The sequence below is a fragment of the Rhyacophila brunnea genome, unplaced genomic scaffold, assembly GCF_057557595.1.
Source record: "Rhyacophila brunnea isolate RB1 unplaced genomic scaffold, BYU_Rbru_1.0 scaffold_19, whole genome shotgun sequence".
Taxonomy (NCBI): domain Eukaryota; kingdom Metazoa; phylum Arthropoda; class Insecta; order Trichoptera; family Rhyacophilidae; genus Rhyacophila; species Rhyacophila brunnea.
The window spans coordinates 14170797-14191019 of NW_028232848.1; the positions used below are offsets into that span (position 1 = coordinate 14170797).

General features: G+C 32.4%; 2 protein-coding genes across 2 annotated transcripts; both read left to right on the forward strand.

Moving 5' to 3' along the window:
- The first annotated feature begins 967 nt into the window (after positions 1-967).
- On the forward strand, positions 968-2472 carry Dtwd2 (DTW domain containing 2). The gene is made up of 2 exons (XM_085945851.1): positions 968-1169; positions 1442-2472. The coding sequence occupies exons 1-2, from the start codon at positions 1090-1092 to the stop codon at positions 2112-2114; spliced, it is 753 nt and encodes a 250-aa protein (XP_085801977.1). The 5' UTR covers positions 968-1089; the 3' UTR covers positions 2115-2472.
- A 3541-nt stretch (positions 2473-6013) lies between these two features.
- Positions 6014-12269, forward strand: betaggt-I (geranylgeranyl transferase type-1 subunit beta). Its single transcript, XM_085945886.1, has 5 exons — positions 6014-6364; positions 7733-7860; positions 8636-8809; positions 10783-10946; positions 11706-12269. Exons 1-5 carry the CDS (start codon positions 6267-6269, stop codon positions 12183-12185), a joined length of 1044 nt encoding a protein of 347 aa, XP_085802012.1. The 5' UTR covers positions 6014-6266; the 3' UTR covers positions 12186-12269.
- The last annotated feature ends 7954 nt before the right edge of the window (positions 12270-20223 follow it).

Genomic DNA, 20223 nt, shown 5'->3' on the forward strand with positions numbered 1-20223 from the left:
ACTCATGATATAAATTATTTCGTCCATTGGCTTTACATAAATAATGGTAGGTACTACCTACCTATTGTTTCACTAGTTGTATAAAAGTAAAATTGCGCAATAAGTACCTATTATTTTTAATATGTTGGTCCTAAACATTAAAAATAAATACTATTCATTATTAATGTTTTTTGGATAGCACATGAAATAAAAATGTAGGTAGATATGCATTTCAACATCCTTCGTATGTTTAATTCTCGGACAATTTCAGGTTAAAAGTTATTAATATATTATTAAGTTTATATTGTGGTAACCACATAATTGAAAATGTCACCATCATATTGGTTTCAATACTTTCTCCCAAACAGTTGATTAACAAATTGAATTTAGTAACATTTACGTACCTACCTATATTAGAAGATATTATTTTTTGGTCTCCCCATTCTGTCTTCACGTCGACCGTGTTTATGATTTAAATTTAATTTAGAGACCATTTACATTTGACACAAGCATTGTCGGCGACCATAGTATATTGCTAGTAGACCAACAATTCCGGACCACATATAAAAAAATCATATTTTCAATTCTCAAGGGCAATTCTGTAGAGCTTACCCTTAATTTAACAGAGCTTTGCAGAATGACAAACAAACATGCCTCTCAAGTAATTAGTATTTTTTGTAAGTCTATGGTAAATAAAATTGGTTGCACACAAATTTGTATTTTGTAGAAAAATAAAGGTTTTACTTTTCCAGCCTCAAGTTTTTCAAATGAAAGAAAATTAAAAACAGTTTCATAATAGATACCATAATATTGTATTCATTATGAATTGGTTTTTTCACTTATAATAAAATTGGTAGGTAATAAAGATACACGTTTAACACTTTACCTACTCGGTATCTTTTGGTAAGAAAATGGTCAAGTATAACTGTATAATATAGTATAACCAATCTGTAAAAATATCGCTACTAAATACGTATATAATAGCAACACTGTCGTCGCTGTCAGACTGAGACTACTATAACCTCAAATACATTTAATTGAAATCATAAATTTATTATGATACTGCACTGATATTCTCTTCGTTATAATTACTATTTCGTCGTCTTTAAGATGGAAGAAGCTATTTGGAATGATCTAGCTAATATTCCGGCAGATCCGCCTAAAATGCGGGACATTTGCGACCAATGCTCGTGAGTATCTTCACAAAACTTTCAAAATGATCTCTTACTTTTTAGGGTGTCTATAATAAAATAAAGTACAAACTCGGTACTCTCTTCCAACTGTTGTTTTTCTCAACTCACGTCTACCACAGATAGTATATCTAGATTATTTTGTAGTTTTAACTCTTCAAGTATCAACAAGTTTACTATAATAATAGAATGAGTAGGTACCAAGAGGTGAGATTTCCAACCGATTGTAAGATGTATACAAACTTAAATCATGTCATCTTTTAATTTTCCAGCCGTCCAAGAGTAGTATGCTGGTGCGGAACCCTACCTCAATATCGTTTGCAGCCTTTGTGTCGAGTAATATTACTACAACATCCTACTGAAGAAAAACGATGTTTAAGAACTGCTCCGATGCTTAGCTTAGGACTGGCTGAAGGAAAGTGCCTCATATATAAAGGGAAGAAGTTCCCTCTTCCAAAACACGAAGGCTTACAAGAAATTCTGTCTTCCCCTAATTCATTATTATTATATCCAAGCAAGAACGCTGTCGATTTAAACACAATCGAACCGGTGAAGAATTCTTCCGAGCCTTACAATATTATTTTAATTGACGGGACATGGCCTCAAGCGAAAGCAATATATCTCGCTAGTACGATGCTCCACAATTTAAGACAAGTTAAACTGATCAGTTGTAATATAAGTAATTATATAATTAGGACACAGCCTACCGAAGGGTGTTTAAGTACATTAGAAACCGGGGCTGAGGTATTGACATATTTAGAAAAGGATGACACATATCGAGAGATCCTCCTTAAACCGTTGCACGCGCTATGCGAATTCCAGTTGCAAAATGGTGCTGTTACTCATCAATCGAAAGAGTTTAGAATTAAGAATAATGTTTATCCTAAGTTAGTTGGAAAGAGGCTTTCCAAATTATTGAGATCTTCCGAAGAAAATGCTGTTTAAACTACCTCACAATACTGCCGTACTAAGCACAGAGGCCGTAACTGACGTATTTAGGTATTTTCATGTTTTTAGATATTTGGATTCTGCAGAGTTTTTGTATAAGATCGGTGAATAAATCCAAGCCGTAACTGCTATAGTTACGGAGAAATCAAGGGTTTTAATAGCCGTATCTACGGAGTTTGAGAAATAAACTCGATAAATACTAAGCGATTTGGTTGTAACTATCATTTACTAAGGCATATTAGCCGTATCTGACATATATATGGCTAATATCAATACATATTAATAATAATAATAACATAAATCAAATTTTCAAGGTATGTAAACAAATCTTAAACCAAAATTAACTATTATAGGCAAATAAAATAAATAAAAAGTTCCCCAGTATTAGCAGGAAAAGTAAAATAATATGAAAGCTCAGATCTCCCACTTGCCTAAAATGCAGATACGGCCTCTGTGCTTAGTACGGCAGAATACTTAATGAACTATTGATTTCTTTGCAATTACTTTAGTATAAAGTACATATTTAGTATACATCTCAATAAATAGTATAGTAATGCAAAAATATAACTAATTCATAATATTATTACCCATTTAATAGTTTTATACAAAATGTTACTAGAATTATTATTATAAAATTTAATATCATAAACATTATAAATAAATCACGGAATTATCACATTTCAGTCTTTTAATATTCCTTTCTTTGGTGTTAAACCCAATATCAATAAATTATCCTTGGTTAAAAAGTCATTTTATTGTTTTGATGGAATGGTAGTGTCCACTTCTTAACTTTGCATTCCGGCTCTAGGATGACAATGATTTAATATACATATTCTAAAAATATTTTTTTACATTATATTATTATCTATTTATTTATTTATTACTACATAATAATATATTAATACAAGTGAATATCATTTTTGATCTAATTTTATGTGAGATAATCAGGCACAGAAGCGTATCAGTACAGAACAGATTAATAAATAGAAATGTAAAAGCCATCGCTGTGGACCAATATTTTGAAGAAGAATATTCGATGGCGATCAAGCTGTAAAACCCAAATATAACAAAGCATACCGACTGCACTCAATATTGGATGCACATTACATTTACGTAACAAACTTTAATGCATATTATTATCATGCAGATGTAACTATTGAAAATAACATATTCTAACATGTGTTTAAGATTAACCCATATTTTTCCACACTTGAGATCCGCTCCCTGTTATACCACACCCAGTAGGGTAAGCCAGTTCCCATTAATTTTGTGTGCCCTGCTTATCAGTGTAGTAAAAATACAACAAAAAAAAGTGCAAAGTTATAAAGCATAATATACTCTACTTACTTGAAACTAGATTAAGCAAGTTTTTTTTTTGAAAATCTAAGATGATTTAAGTAATTCCCGACCAGGCTCAGCGGTACGCTGTGGCTATGCCAAGCAGTGGTGAACTATGGAGGTTACGCTGTGGAGATCTGACATAAATAGTGCATACTAAACAGTGACAGTCATAGGTATTTGTTTACATTGAACTAAGAATACAAATTACAGATGATGTTGGTTAGTTGAGCATAAAAATAAAAACGATTTATATCCAAATATCATTATTAGGGAGCAGATTTATATGTAACAAAAAACATGATTATATGCACTTAAAATCATTAAAATACACACTAAAAACGAAAAAATATGCAGTTAAAAATTGAGATTTTATGGAAAAAAATAAATAATTACTTCACCCAATGTTACTGATAAAATAATATCGAATAACGAATTCTTAATTTTAATCAATATACCTACTTAATACAATAAAAAAAACACAAATAATCAATATAAAGTTACATTAGGTAGGTACAATTTTAGAAAATTATTTTTTTCACAAATGCAATTAATTGAATAAGAAACAAACTGGACGTCAGGACAAGTGGCCGCCACACTGTTGAATTAAATAACATTCATTAATGAAATAAATAGACTTTTTTACGATTTGATATAGAAAGTAGATGAGGAATTTTAATAAGTTTCTATCTACTAATAATTAGTAGTTTTAATTAATTTTGCTCTTAACATAATGTTTATTATCGCGGATTGAGAATTATTATGCCTGACACTTCATATAAAAATAAAAGAACTCTCTTCTCGTTGGAAAAACATGCACAATTAAATCATTATTTATGAGTGCATATTTAATTCTCACCAAGTATTAAATAATAATGAAATAACATAATATTACGTAGGTGTTACATATCATGTATTTTTAAAGTATCTATAATTCACAAACGTTTATTTATTTTCGAATTTCATTTAATTGCGTAGCGGCAGTTGTCCCGGCGCCGAATCGTCCTAGACCCAATAATTTACAATCTGCACTGATCATATTCCACAAAATCCTTTGGGAGGGTCCATTTAAAAAAAATACCCATGATACCGGTATTTTCTTTTCTGAGGGGTCCAAATCTCAGGAGCCTCCCTTGTATGTGCGCCTGTTCATAACCAACATGGTATTGTGACGGCAATTTCATAATACTATAAGTAGGAATAATATTATGTAAGACGGAAACAGGATAAACGTGTAAGAGCAGGGGGATTTGTAGTTCTGCAGATTGATAAAACATTCGCAGCCATGATATTATGGCGGTAGGTAAGACAATCAGTTTTTTTAAGTGTAATAATTGATATCTTTTAAAACAGGTACCTACCTGCCTAAATTAGTGATTAACCAAAATAATGGAATAGCTACGTCTTAAGTATAAATGAAAATGTTTTATTAAATTTATAGTAGTTACCTACCTATGACAATAATTATTGTATAAAATTGTATCTTAATAAAAATGTGATTTAGCAGCAGCATAAACTTTGTGTTAATAGTTGTATACTCTTCCCGAAAAAGTTGTCATAGTTATGGCTATAAAGGTAGGTAATATTATTACACTTAGGTACATATTATTTTGTTTAGTTTTTTATATTATTTACCTATGTAGGTGTGTAAATAGATACCGAACCATCGTATTTACCCTATCCTACCCTATCCTACCCTACCAAAAGATATGACACCAAAGAGATTGAAGGGAGGAGTCCAATCTCTTTGAATGTACCCTATTTTTCCATGTTTGATAATAATATTTTGCACCATGTCTGGGGAGAAATAAAATTTTAATTTATCTGTAAGGTGTAATTGGTTAATAATGTACCTAACAATATCTGTGTGTAAAAAGCAAAGGGAGATAGGAGATCAAAATTTAATAATAGGAGAGTTGAAAGAAAATTATTGATTGTAGGTAGGTATATCTATGTGTGGAGTTAATGATTCTGTGTGACTCACTAATTCAGTGTGTTGAATTGACTTGCCCCCTTCCTCATGTTTGTATTATTTTATGTATATTTTATTATTAATTTTCCATTTATCGCCATTTATTTTTACTAAGGGATAAGATTGTTTCAGGATTATGGCACGTTTTCACCCCTTTTTACGGTATTCCATTGATAAATCATATTTTTGTGTAATGAAGGTTATTTGTTTGAATGTGCGATTGATTGTTATATTTACTTAGAACTTAATTTATGTTGAAAATCACGTCTCAAGTGGTTTACATAACAGATTAGATTATTGTAATGGTAATACTAGGTACCTACATTTTAGAAAAAGAAGGTGTTGTACTAGTGTTGCCAACAGTACTATAATTATAGTACAATACTATAATTTTGAAACCGCGAAAAATAAAAAATACTATAGTTTTATGCAAATATGCCACAAATAATATAATTTTGAAGGATTCCAGATGAGAAATGTTCATGTACCATAGTTTTTTTCAGAAATACTATAATTTTTACTCTTTTGTACTATAATTTCACTTTGAAAAGATGGCAACACTGTGTTGTACAAAACGACTTCGACCATAGACTAATATACCTTCGACTAACGACATGACATTTCAATGTCAGTGCGCTGTCAAAAGTAAATGTTCCGATTAACGTCACTAATAAAAATCTCAGTATAACAACTGATTTTTCCTCATACAATTACGTAAAATTTAATTGGCGTGTATGATTTATTGTATTTAACACAGTGGTGTCATATTTTAATACAAAAACCTCGATAACTATTATCAAAGAGGTTAAAAAGCAGAGATTAATACTCTTTTTAACATAATGGATGAGTCTGAGATAGCCTACAAAAAGCATGTGAAGTACTTTTTAAGATTTTTGGGCATCTTACCTGCTGGTTTGGCAAAACATGATACTACTAGGTAAGTCATGATCATTTTCGCGATTATAGACGTGTTTACAACTTGTCCCGAATTTTTTGAGCACCCACTCTTAACAGAGGCATTTATGAATAATTCTCTTTCAATCACGAAATATCTAGTGAAGAGTTTTTAACCGGCTGTGTTGGTGTCGCTGTTAAGCTCTGTCAGCTTGGCTTTATAGACTTATCATTAGTATCACGCTTATGTGGCGAATCACATAATGCCAAACGCATCCTCTGTGAGTGTCCTTATATGTTGGTTGAAAGAGAAGAACTAGTTAAGTCTGTCCGACCTTCAGTTGGGCTGATGGGTTATTGGCCTTTATCATTTAGTCAGTTTGCAGCATGATACAAGCAAGAGAGACAGAATCGATTAACCCCAATTCAGAAAATAAAAATTGGGAGGAGGGAGGCGAGAATTTCACAACCACACGAGACCTAAATCCAAACAGACAATACTAATATTAGCTAATTAATTAATTAGCTGCAGAAACATTTCATTTCCCTACATCTATTGTTATTGTACAACAGACATGGCCAATGCGTTCATCTCGGAATGGATTTTGGTTGTTTGAACTATTTATATTAAGATATAAAAAAGGAAAAAAATTGTGCGTTCAATTGTAATATACTTTCTTACTTAATATCAGTGGCGAAGGGTGAGGTAGGCTATTAAAATCCGACATAAAATAGGGCTCACTAAACTTTGTCAGTCAAATATATTTGAATGCTGTATTTCGAAAACATTACAAGTCACTATTGTGTAATATATTATTTTATAGTAAGTAAGTGTGAACTGTTGTCTTCAAAAAATACAAAAAAATCCCTTACATTTGTGTATTTAGGTAATATGAAGATTTTTCCAACTTATGTCACTTTTTTAAAATGTGACGTGTACGTTTTCGAAATATAGCATTCATTTGTTTTCATTGAACTAGGATTACAAAATTGTGTATATAGTGTTAGTTTTTTAAATTTAACCAAACCCTCCATAATCCATGCCATAGTAAAAAATAGTCAAAAAATATTTGTTTATCTATAAAATATCTAAAATTATGCCATTAAACCATACACAATTTTAGATATTTTATAGATAGAAGAATATTTTTTATCGATTATGGTTCGCTTCAGGCAGGGATTAATGAATTTTAAAAAACTTATCTAACACCATCTGTAAAATGTATTCTTAATTCAATGAAAATAAATAAGTATGATTGAAAAAATGTTTACTATTTTTGTTGGATAACCCATCGCATACCTTAACCATTATGGTTTGGTTTAGGCAGGGTTTAATTGAATTTTCTGTATGCATTTCAGGCATGTTTCTGTAATTGGTTTAACATTTTAGATATTAATATCTTGTTTTTAGATTAACCCTGGCATTCTTTTCAATATCTGGCCTAGATGTGTTGGATTCATTATCATCACTTTCATTTGAAATGACCACAAATATAATTGAATGGATCTACCGACTTCAAATATTACCAGCTAATGAAGGTAAGTAAAACAGTCTACTTATGTTCTACAAGTCTTCAAGACAATTATTATCAATGGGTCATGCACAAATGACCAGTATTTTACCACTAGCATATTTAAACAAATCTAGCTTTTGGTGTTACATCAAACTTTTTTTCATACCACACCACACAAACAACCTAAAATTTCTTATAAAAATGCTAGAATATCAAACCAGATTTACTTGAAAATCATAATGCTGCCTTTTTCAACCTGTGTGTACTCGTAATCACATATAAGTGTGAAACATCATGAACCCTCAGTAAGAGTGAGATCCGGAAACTTAGAGCAGTATAGGGCATAATACATTAGGAATCTGCGATGTAATAGATTTTGCTAAAAACCCTTAAATGAAAATGGGCTGTACATGGCTTGAAGCTTGAATAGCTTGACAATCGTTGGACAAATCTAGTCATCTATAACATCTTGATTACCATATCATTTGTACATTCATTTGTAGTTGTGACATATTTTATTGTTACAAGACTATCTTTGTTTTCATGATAACAGTGTTCAAAATAAAATTATGACTTATTCTTAACATGTCAGTTTCTAGGCATACCTTAACGCTTTCGCTGCTGAAGAGATAATGAGATTTTAATTGCCCCCTTTAAAATGCACGTTAATTACATCGATCGGCCGCCTGGTCATTACGCGCCGTGTGCGTCTTCCGCGTCCAAAGTATTAATATTCAGTGAATCTATCGTTTTCATACACACATTCTAATAGATTTTGATTATTTTAAATACTATTTCAGAGTCTGATTTGAGGATATGTGGATTTCAAGGATCGACTACGATAAATCTAGATTTCAATAACTGCGAGCAAACCTATATGTGCGGCCACATCACGATGACCTACACAGGACTCTGCTGCCTTATCATTCTTGGAGATGATCTCTCCAGAGTAAACAAGAAGGCTGTTCTAGCCGGTAAGATTCATAAATTAATTGTAACACTTTCAACATTTCCTTGTATTATTCATTATTATATACCACGAATTCTGGACACGGTGGTTTCGCTGGCAAGCTCATTGAGCTTGGACTTGCAAGCCGTCCGACATGTCCATGCGGAGGGGAAATACAGGATGCCAACCACATCCTCTGGGAATGTCTGAGTATGTGCTCCGAACGAGAAGAAATGCTCAAGTCGGTCCAACCAGCTGTTGGGCCCATCGGCCCGTCCGACTTGGTTGCTACTAAGGCCAATTATCTTGCTTTTAAAAAATTTGCGGCGTCTTACTGCGGGCGTGAAGATCTCTTCACATAATTTTTGCTGTCCTTATGGCTAGCTTCGTTTTTTTGCTGTATACACAATGTAACTTCATTTTCGTTTCGTAATTTCCATGTGCTTTTCTCTTCCTGGCACTTCGCATTAAAATAAACTCATTAAACTCAGTCAGAGCTCACTTTGAGCATAGCAACCTAAGTCTTGGGCATCTTCTCCCAGGACACTCCCAGTCCAATTGTTTTAGATGCTTCACATCACCAATTGTAGGGCCCCGCGATACGCTCGATTAAGACTGAGTGTGGTGCGGGGCAGGTTTCGATAGAGGGCGCTTAACTTCAATGTCTCTCTGAAATGGTTCATTCATCGACATGCTCAATACCTCCATTTAGCCAATTGAGTTTTTAGGTTTCTAAATTTATAGTAGGGACCTATATTTTAGTCTTTTGATCACCAAAATAAATTCCCACTTTTTCCTATTATGTACACATTTTTTATTTTCTTCCTTACTAAGGAAGGTGTCACGGCACGTTATACAATTTTTGCGGTACACTGAAGAATACTGCGTTTATGATGCCTTTAATGTGAGATTAGTCTTTAGGGCCTTTTCGACTCGGTATGTTGATGAGCAATGTGAACACAGGTTTTACTTTATTGTCTGTGGTAAGCATAGAGATATTAAATTAAAAGAGGGGCAATGAATCGGCTTTCTCATACAGCTGAATGAAGCAGGCCAACAATAGCAGATAACTTACGAAAAATAGCGTCGCGATGAAAAAATTCACAGAGGATTTACTTTGGTCATTATAGCGTACCCATATAATATAATGTTAACGTTCAAATTTTGCCACAAATTGATTACCAGCCCGCCCCAGCATACTTTTTCGCCATACTAGCCAGCTTCACCATACTTTCATATAACCTGCCGCCCCTAGGTGGTAAGGCTTTATTTTGATACATGTATTGAAATGACACGATAGTAGCCCGAAACAAGCGAACAACACAAGCTGCCGGTAGGTGTATGTATGGCGGTACCTTGCACGCTGCGAATTTTATTGCAAAAATAAAAAATGTCTTAAAGTTTATTTATAAAAACGTACCAAATAAATGGAGAGTGCGCCGATTGTGCTGCCATTTATACATAATAACCAAATTAAAATGTTTATGATTTGTATCTTTAAAATAATTGATTTACGTTAGTAAAATCCCATTTAAAGCGGTACGTCCAAAGACGTCATTTTTGTACGAGCGGCGTTCCGTTCACGGAAAAGTTCGCGTCTTAAGACGTTATTGGCAGCCATTCGGTTAACTTCAGTGAGATGGAGACCATAGATGGCCTATGAAGTAGTCAGTAATGTCACGAAGAGGTTGCTGTTTGATTCCTTACATGTTGTCAAGAGTCGATGGCTTAGTTGAATGGGTAGAGAGGAGGCATTGCAACAAATTTTCAACTTGTGATACACGTGCTTTATTCTCCAACTCTATAATAATGGTTTTGAAACAAAGTTATTCTTGTTGATTCTACTTTATCTGAGTTTTTGAATTAACCTGTTTCATCGTAAAATCTTATTATTCATTTCATATTTGTTCTTCAATGAAAGATTGTATGAAAAATTGGTTAGTTTCCATATAAAAAACTCTCATGCTGTATATTACATACTATTGTTACTGGTTTCAGGAATCAAATGCTTACAACAACCGGAAGGCAATTTCTGTGCCGCCATATCAGGAACTGAAGCAGATATGCGATTCTTATATTGCGCCGCCTGCATCAGCTATATCCTCGATGATTGGTCAGGATTCAATATTGAAAAAGCCACTAAATATATTGTGGATAGTATTGTAAGTACACATTCAATAATTTAATATAATCTGATAAATATATTTCACAAATTCCATTTTGGATACTAATATTTAAGAAAAATTGAATATGTGTAGTGTCTATGTATGTACTCATATATCGAGTGCTTAAAGTCAGACAACGTTATCTACAAAAAAGTGTTTTTTTTTTTTTTTTAGATAACGTTATTTTAAATTTACGGCTACATGATAGTCAAACAACGTTATGTCAATCTTTTCTAACTTCTTATTAAATCGTCAGTAAAGTTCAACGCTAATTACATAAGTTACCTGTGTTTTCATATTTTTTTAAAACTATCCCTATAAATTTTAACACCATCATAAGCAAAATAAATGTACAATACACAATAAATTATAAAATATTAACATTAGGTTTTAAATAAACATTTCCCTTGTAAAGTTACATGAATCTAAAATAACGATTTTTGGCTCTCCTGTAAAGTTGCACTTTTGTAGATAGTGTTGTTTGACACTAAGCCCTCGATATCTAAGTTTGAATCCACTACATCGCCTCTGAATCAGTTCGGTATATGGCAGAAGATCTTCTGACGAAAGGCATTTACATATCAGGCAATTCTCCACAATATGCAGTGTTTAAACTTCCATATACTTGCAGAAGAAGGGCTGATTTAATACGTACTTTTGGGTGATATGCCTATCGTAGGTGTACCATCAATGATATACTGCAATTAAAAAATATTCTGTCCAAGAAATGCATTTTATATTGTCAATTGTTTTCAGGGTTATGATTTTGGTATAGCACAAATGCCAGAATTGGAGTCGCACGGCGGGACAACGTTCTGCGCAATCGCAACACTTAGTCTTAGCGATCAATTAGACAAACTATCAAATCTACAAGTGGAAGGCCTGAAGAGGTGGCTCGTCAACAGACAAGTGGACGGGTTCCAAGGGCGGCCAAATAAACCCGTAGACACATGTTACAGCTTCTGGATCGGAGCTACGCTAAAAATGCTGGACGCGTTAGAACTAACAGACTTCCAAATGAATAGAAGATACGTGATGGACACGCAGGATAAAATTGTCGGCGGCTTCTCAAAGTGGCCCGACACCTGCTCTGATCCTCTTCACACCTTCTTGGGACTGGGAGGGCTCAGTCTCATCGGGGAACCTAATCTAAACGAAGTTATGCCTAGTTTAAATATCACTTATAGAGCTTTTGATAATTTAAAACGTTTGCACGATACATGGAGGGGTCACTGATGAAAGGCTGATCGTTTTCTAAGATTATTTTGTTTAAGCAGAGAAAATATAAAATCCTTAGCTATGTTGCAGACCATAGACAAAAGGCACTTTATTATTTTATAAAAAAAGCACTAAACAGCTACATTTTTTTGGTAGTATATAATCCAACAAAAGATTTAAAAATAATAGACGAGATCTTCTTTTCATGGTATCTGCATAGCATCAGCAAAATAATTCAATTTTTATTTAATAATCGTATATAATGGCGTTCATTCAATGTTGTAGTACTCCCTATTATTCTATAATCCATACGTTATGGCCGTGATTTTATAGCACTGTACTATATATTGTAATGAACAAAGCTGGGGGTCAGAGCATACATCTGTACGTGAAAATGCAAGGGTTTATAGTTCCGCTGATCACCGCTAAGACGTCCGCACCCATCGTAATAATATAATGGTATGGAATACTATCGACTGAGTATACATAATGGAATTTAAATTCCAATTATTTTTCGTTTTGTACTTTTCCATTTGAATCATTATTTTTTATGACCCAGGATTCGCCTTTCGGCATTTCTTAGCACTTACCAATGGCAATTGTAGGGCAGAGCGGGGTCACTTGATCATGATTTTGCTCAAAGCAGTATGGCTTCTAATTAATGAAGAAATAAGAAATGATATCTTTTAAACCAGTTAAGTTGTTTATTTGGTCATGTAACTTCATCAAAAAACTGTAACAAAGACGATGTTTACAAGACTAAATTTACATTAATGTCACAAATGCCAGATGGCTCAGTTGACCCCACCTAGTGGGGTCAACTGAGCCACCCAATGGGGTCAGTTGAGCCAGTGGGCGTAGAAAGGTTTTTTTCATCAGAGCAATATAAAATACAAACAAAATCTTTCTTAAATCTTTAATCCAAATTATTAGAAAACAATAGGAACATATAGTTATACTTGTCTGTACTTTTTTCTTCTTTTGGAGATTTTTAGTTTTCTTAGCAGGTCGTGTCTCTTCCATCAGATTCAGAGGAACTCTTCAAAATAGCTTTCTTCACTGAAAGTTTCTTCGATTTTACTATCTTCTTGTTACCCTCACTTTTCCGTTTACTTTGTTCTGCAGCAAGCTGGTACTTCTCAGGTGTATCTGTTACTTTCAGGTGTACGTTTGTTATGGCTCAAATGACCCCTTCCCCAAATTATTACTAATTGGATTGAGCCACCCAAAGACTATTGAAAATAGATTATTTTTGATACTGTCATCGCATAAACACACTTTTGTTAAATCAAAATACATTTACTTGATTGCCGTAACACCACAGACATGTGCTTGAGAGTCTTGAGACCAAAAAGTATGAGGAACTGCTTTCTTTACTTTTGGCGTGAAAATAGTAACATCGCACGTTCACAGTCACATCGAACACCGGACGGTGACTGATGCAATTGTGGATTGGCTGTCTACCCCTCCTGCTTTGTTCGGAATCCACCGCTTGTATCTATAATGCAGCGTAAGAGTGATAATACGGGTGGCTCAGGTGACCCCGTGGCTCAAATGACCCCGCTCTGCCCTACAACTGACACAAAGTGACACTATTTACACAAGTATATAATAGATACTAAATTAACATTAAAAGATCATGAAAATACATTTTATACCTAAGTGAAGAATTATTTATCAAGTACATAGTGGGAGAACCTGAAGTATTGGAATTTTTTTACTTATTGCTTATAAAAAGTTAAATATCTAGGCAAATCGTTCACTTAGAAATAATGTATTTTCATGATCTTTTAAGTTATGTAATTATGTGCCTTTATAAACAGTAACTGCATTCTGTCAGTTGTACGTTTGCCTTTAGTGAGTATGCATAGTCCCTGTATGCCGAAAGACATAACCCGGGTCACAAAAAATGATTCAATTAGAAAAGTACAAAATGTAAATCAATTAGAACATAATGTGAGGTACCTAATTATATAAACTGATGTCCACAATATTCAATATTAGTGGTAAATTACATTTTTGTGTATCAAGCGTAACTGGTCGGTTTGAATATTATCTTCTTTTATTTATCGAGTTTTATTTTTAAATTAGAACAATATGTATGTATACTTATTTGTTTCTAATAACTGTTAAAATCGTTTGGTTTTTGAACATATTTTTTTGTATGATTTTGACGCATTGTAGAAGTAATAGATCAATACAATTATATTTTGTGAAATTCCGCATAGATTTACACCATGTGTGTCACATATTGGTTTTTGTTATTAGATGCCTCATATTACTACTAACATACTAACCACAATTCTTTCGGTCTAGTAGTAGCTTTACAAAAGTAACTTAAGTTTCTGAGTGTTGCCATTGTCTTTCGTGTGTGATTAGTTTAAATTATAAATACATAGCCGATGCCCATAAGAAATTAATAATTTTATTTAATTTTTACCTCCCTTGTGTTATAGGTTCTCATATCTTTCTTGATACTGTCTTATAAGTACATATCGATGATCCCTATGTAAACTCAGACATTACAAAAATTTACAAGATAACTATTTGAAGTAAAAAATCTTAAAACTTCTATGTTTTTATTACTAGGCACCTGAAATTCAGTGAGTATTATAAATATTTACGAATTATTACATTCCAAATTGTATACTGTTAGCAGAATTATAGTTATAACAATTATTACCAACTATAATTAATTATCACTATTGAAATCATTATAATTCAATCTGTTCCAAAATAATACACTTGCGTCTTTAACGTTCGCTAACGGCCAGACACGGAGTACATAAAGACAACTGACATTATTTATCTGTTTATGCGACTGTCTGGTGCCTAATGTAAAGACAGACATATTAACATATCTGCATTTACGGGGTTCATTTAATAAAATTAGAGTATTTATCTGTTTTTATGTACATTTTTATACGAAATTAAGTGAGATTTATTTTTTTATTTAATTTTATAACCAATGAGGAAGTATTATAAGTATTAGTGTTTTGGCAGATGTCAGAATTTAAATAGGAACCGTCGATATGTCCAGTTTTCACCAAAATTGGATTAGTATACATCTGGCATGTCCAACGCGATGACAGCAGAATGGAATTTGGTTGTTCGCATCATAGACCCTACGTCTAATAGCGTTTACATTCAGTTATAATGTAAAATGATTTCGTTGAGATTTTTAAAGGGAAGTATTAGCTATTCCCTTTTTTCTTACGTGAAAGTCATTTTAAATTATTCTGTGAAGGTATCGCGTGACCTCGTCGTATCACTTAATTCATATTGCATCACTAATGGCCTTCCCTGTTTGAACGGAGCTATAATTTTCCCTTACTTAGGTTCTTTGCACAGTAGGAGAATAGTTTGACGAGGAGTGCAATGAGTGCCCAAAGCAAGACCAAAATTTATCATTTAGTCAAGTTTTGTTTAATTTGTAACACTTCAGAGTCCTCAGTTGAATATAATACATTTGTTTTTCAAGTTGAAGAATGACAATGTGGCTACTGGATAGTGAATCATAGCCTACTTGAAAAAAACAACCATATCATGCATCCATACCTATGCTGTAAAATTATTGTACGTACGGTATTTAAGAAGATATTATTGTCTCATTCAAATAAATCTGTTTCGCATCTTTCAAATTTGATTTTCTCAAAACATACAAAAGGACGTAGAACATCGGTATATTAAAGGGCTGTCCATATATGAAAACACATCCGAATGGGGGAGGGGCTCTTATATAAAATAATGATTTATGACAAAGGGAGTTGTAGCAAATGTGACATCACAAAACTGAATAAACCAATTTTTTCTGAGGGTGGCGAATAGGGGGAGTTTAAAAATGGGACCTAATTTAGACTGGGGTGTAAAAGATTTTGTGGCGCGATAATGATCGGGGTCAAAAAATACTGAAGATCATGCGCTGTCATTTGTGGATGACATTTTATTTTTTTAAATTAATTATTTAAACAGTATAGTGAAGGAATTGAACGTTGGAATTTTCTCATATTATTCACCCATCTTGTGAGATATTTAGTCTGATGTGTAGTTTGCAGTATGGATAATCGAGATCGTAAGAACTTGATTTTGGGTTATTGGTCTCAGCTTTATTTTATTTTTGTAAGATTTTTTTAGGTAAATAGTTCTATGTATGTATTCCTATTTTTTTTTATATGGCAAGAAATAATTGCACTCAAGTATTAGATGTTTAAGATGTTTATCATAATACTTATTTTATTGTATCGTTACTTTACATTTATAAGTGCCATAGATTTTTTATTACTCTCGGTTCAAGTGAGAATTATTAAAATAGAACTTGTTTACCAGTTAATTTTGATGAATAAAAAACAGGGTGTGTTATTTTATTGAATTCATGTTTTTACGTAGAGTGCTTTTTTTCATCCAGTAAATTTAACCAAAATGTGATGATATCAATTTAGCTCTATTAGGGCTAAGACTCACGGCACTGCAAGTTGCCGCATCGGCTAGGTGCTAGGTCGGTTTGGCAAACTAGATGTGAGTTGCATTCTCTATGCAAAGATCGACATAGTATCTGCATGTCAAATTGCAGTGCCGTATCTCAGCCTTTAATCTTGGGTTCCCCGTAGAACACTTAATATTATTTACAATCGAAGGGTGCAGGAGAAGAACATGTTATGTCAAACTGAGATATCGTTAATTAAAGACTTTGACGTTGCTTTTTGTCTGACGTTGCTTATAGCGCTCATCCGTTTGTCCGGCGTTTCACAGGGGGAGACTTTTGGTTTATGATTCCTTTGCACTATTAAGACTGTCAAGTCTGACGTGAATGTAGACCATAGACAATACATGTTTTTACCCTGAACGAAATGGACATTTTTTGTTCTATAATCCTTTGACTATTACTGTTAATGCCGAAATTAAAATACCATCTTAGTACTCGGTTTGATATATGAGACTGCATCGCCAGTTTAAAAAAAATCAAAAACGTGACATAACATGTCCTTCACCTGCAGCCTTCAATTACTATTGTAATTTGATAATAATATGTTAATTAAATTTTAATTAAGTACGTACGGATTCTAAATTGCAATGAAAATGACTATCAACTGAAGAATTTGTATTTTTTTTTATTTTTTTATAATAATATAATATGTATGTAAGTATGTACCGCGTGTGCTTTTATTTATAATCATTTGCGAATGTAGATAATAAATAATTGATAAATGAGGTTATTAGTTTCGAAGTCAGTAACCTCCATTTTTGATTCTCTTTCTGTACTTTTCCATCATGTGTCATAAAATATCATATACAGCTCCTTTTGATAGTGAAATAGAATTAAACCAGAAGTTGATTGCAAAGTCGTTCATATTCATCAGTCACCATTTTCTATATATTACAGCTAACTTTAAACGTTAATGATGCTTGTTAATGATACATTAATTTTAATGATGCTACGGACATTTTATTTTGCTATTCGTTCTTTCTTATTATTTACTAATCCTAAATGATGATGATTTTTTGCAATTATGTATCTCAAAATGTTGGAATACGAAGGTTACCAACTTTGAAACCAATTAATAGCCTCATACATATTATACAAATTTATGCACAATGACTTTTATATTGACTTATTTGATGTTGGATAGTATGTGCCCTATTTTTAAGATTGCCAATTATGTTAATATGTTAATAAATTTTTACTTATTTTAATAACGAAAAACCTGAAAATATTCACTTTTCGGTTATTTTTTATTTGCTAGGTATATTGTTTTAATTAATAAATAAAAAACGCTTCCAATATTGTGGAGTGGTATATTATGTTAATTTATTGTCTTAAAATGATTTATTAGAACTTGTAAGTGAATGAAGTGATGAAATTTTAATTTAATTCAAACCGATCAAATTTTTAAATTCTATCGATGTTTTTAGTTCATAAATATTAAGTATTGCATGAGCTTATACATCAGTGGCGAAGGGTGGAGGTAGGCTGTTAAGATTTGCTATAAATGGTGCACACTAAACTTTTTTAGTCATATGTATTTGTTTTTATTGAACTAAGACTACAATTTACAGATAGTGTTAGTTAGTTTTTAAAAATCAATTAAACCATGCCTAAACGAAACCATAATAGTTTTGGTCTAATTTGGGCAATACGACAAAATTGTGCACACTTTTTCATTCATAGTTATTTGTTTTCGTTGGATTAAAAATACATATTACAAATATTGTTGGTTATTTTTTTTAATTCATTAAGCCTTGACTAAACCAAACTATAATAAATAAAAAATATTATTCTATTTATAAAATATTCAAAGTTATGTATGATTTAATTGCATAATTTTAGATATTTTATAGATAGACATGAATTTTTTGACTATTATCTATTATGGCTCGGTTTCTCAGAGTTTAGTTGAATTTTAAAAACTAACCAACACTATCTGTAAATTGTCGTCTTATTTCAATGAAAACAAATATGTATGTCTGAAAAAGTTTAATTTGCACTGTTTATGCCGGATCTTAACAGCCTACCTCCACCCTTCGCCACTGTTATACATAGATAGAAAATGTCTAAATTAAAGAAATCCTGCATACAAACAATTAATGTTGTGACACCAACTCATCAAAATTGCATTCTTGATCGCCCACACAAGGCACAATTTAATCCATAGTAACGCAAATATGCATTTGGAATTTATTGAATTGAATGTGTTCAAATAAATTGGATTTTTAATTATTTTAATTGAATTCTGAATATTTCAGAGATAAATTGTGGGGAATAACGTAACACCTAGAATTAAATATACTAAAATGAAATGGGACTGCAGAAACTGTACACAAATAGCGAAAAACGTGAATCCCTGACACATAAAACGAGAATTCCACTGTATTTTATTATGTAATTTCCCATAAAATGGTCTATAACTTCCTAAACCTGTCAAAAGTATAAGAAGAAAATATTTACAAACTGAATTAATTGGTCTCACCAAATGCCGATATGTTCAATATTATTTTGTATATATTTATTACAATTTAAAAATAGACATTAGCCCTAATTTGAAAACAATATGATGGAAAAAAGAAATGTATAAGTATGTTAAAATCAATTATTAAAGCATGAAACACATAAATGACATGTAGATACCATAAATATTGAATAATGAATATACATATTATCGGTATTTGAAAATAGACGCGTCAATCTTGCAGAGCTCTTTTCAATAGGGTTGGGTTGGGTCAATGTTGTATCGACTGTGTATCAGTTCATTAACCCATTGCAGACAGAATTAATTTTTCAGGAACAATTGAAAAGGCACACTGATTACTAAAAATGATATAACTCATGTATTATTCATTCAATTCAAATAAATCTTTTAAATATTTATAGGTTTTGAATTTTCCTATTAAGTATTTACATTTTAAGTAAACTTTGTGTAAAAGTGGAATGAAAAAAACATGTCAAATATAGTTTTTTGGGTTTTTTTAGCCTTTTTTTATACAAAATGACATAGATAAAAAAATTCCATGATATAAGTAAATAACAAAAGGAAGATATACTAAAACTGGAGCTAAATATAATACTCTTCAAGATATTTAGAAGATGGAGGGCCATTTTATGTTTATAACTGTCTCAAACACCTCATACCTAGCGAACTGATCATTATTTTGACAAATTAAAATAAATATATATTTTATAAATCAAATATTTCTTAAAAATTATATTGGACTGTACTTCACTTATCGTGTCCGGGATCACACCGCTCCTTTCCAAAACGTTGCAGCGGAGACCGCCCTGTCATTTGCCTTCAACAGGTACTCCTCAACACACTCAATCCCAATTCGAGGGCAAATCAACGTATGCTTCGCATCCTGCACCTCCCCACACTCGCATGAGACATCCTTGCCGGTTAAGACACCCCACTTCTTAAGGTTTGTCTTGCACCTTGTAACACCGACTCTTAGTCTGTTCAGTGCCTTCCAGACATCGAAGGGAAGTTCGTGTCGTTGGCTCTATCCAAGGATTGCAGAGTCTTTCTTTCCATTTCTGGATACAACTCTCTTCTGGGAGGCAATCCAC

What these genes read in the sequence shown, in the direction of transcription:
- betaggt-I (XM_085945886.1), top strand. Translation starts at nt 6,267, where the DNA reads ATGGATGAGTCTGAGATAGCCTACAAAAAGCATGTGAAGTACTTTTTA. An exon ending in CAAGAAGGCTGTTCTAGCCG is followed by an intron (nt 8,810 to 10,782) that starts GTAAGATTCATA and finishes TACTGGTTTCAG; the next exon opens with GAATCAAATGCTTACAACAA. An exon ending in AATATATTGTGGATAGTATT is followed by an intron (nt 10,947 to 11,705) that starts GTAAGTACACAT and finishes AATTGTTTTCAG; the next exon opens with GGTTATGATTTTGGTATAGC.
- Dtwd2 (XM_085945851.1), top strand. Translation starts at nt 1,090, where the DNA reads ATGGAAGAAGCTATTTGGAATGATCTAGCTAATATTCCGGCAGATCCG. An exon ending in GACATTTGCGACCAATGCTC is followed by an intron (nt 1,170 to 1,441) that starts GTGAGTATCTTC and finishes TTAATTTTCCAG; the next exon opens with CCGTCCAAGAGTAGTATGCT.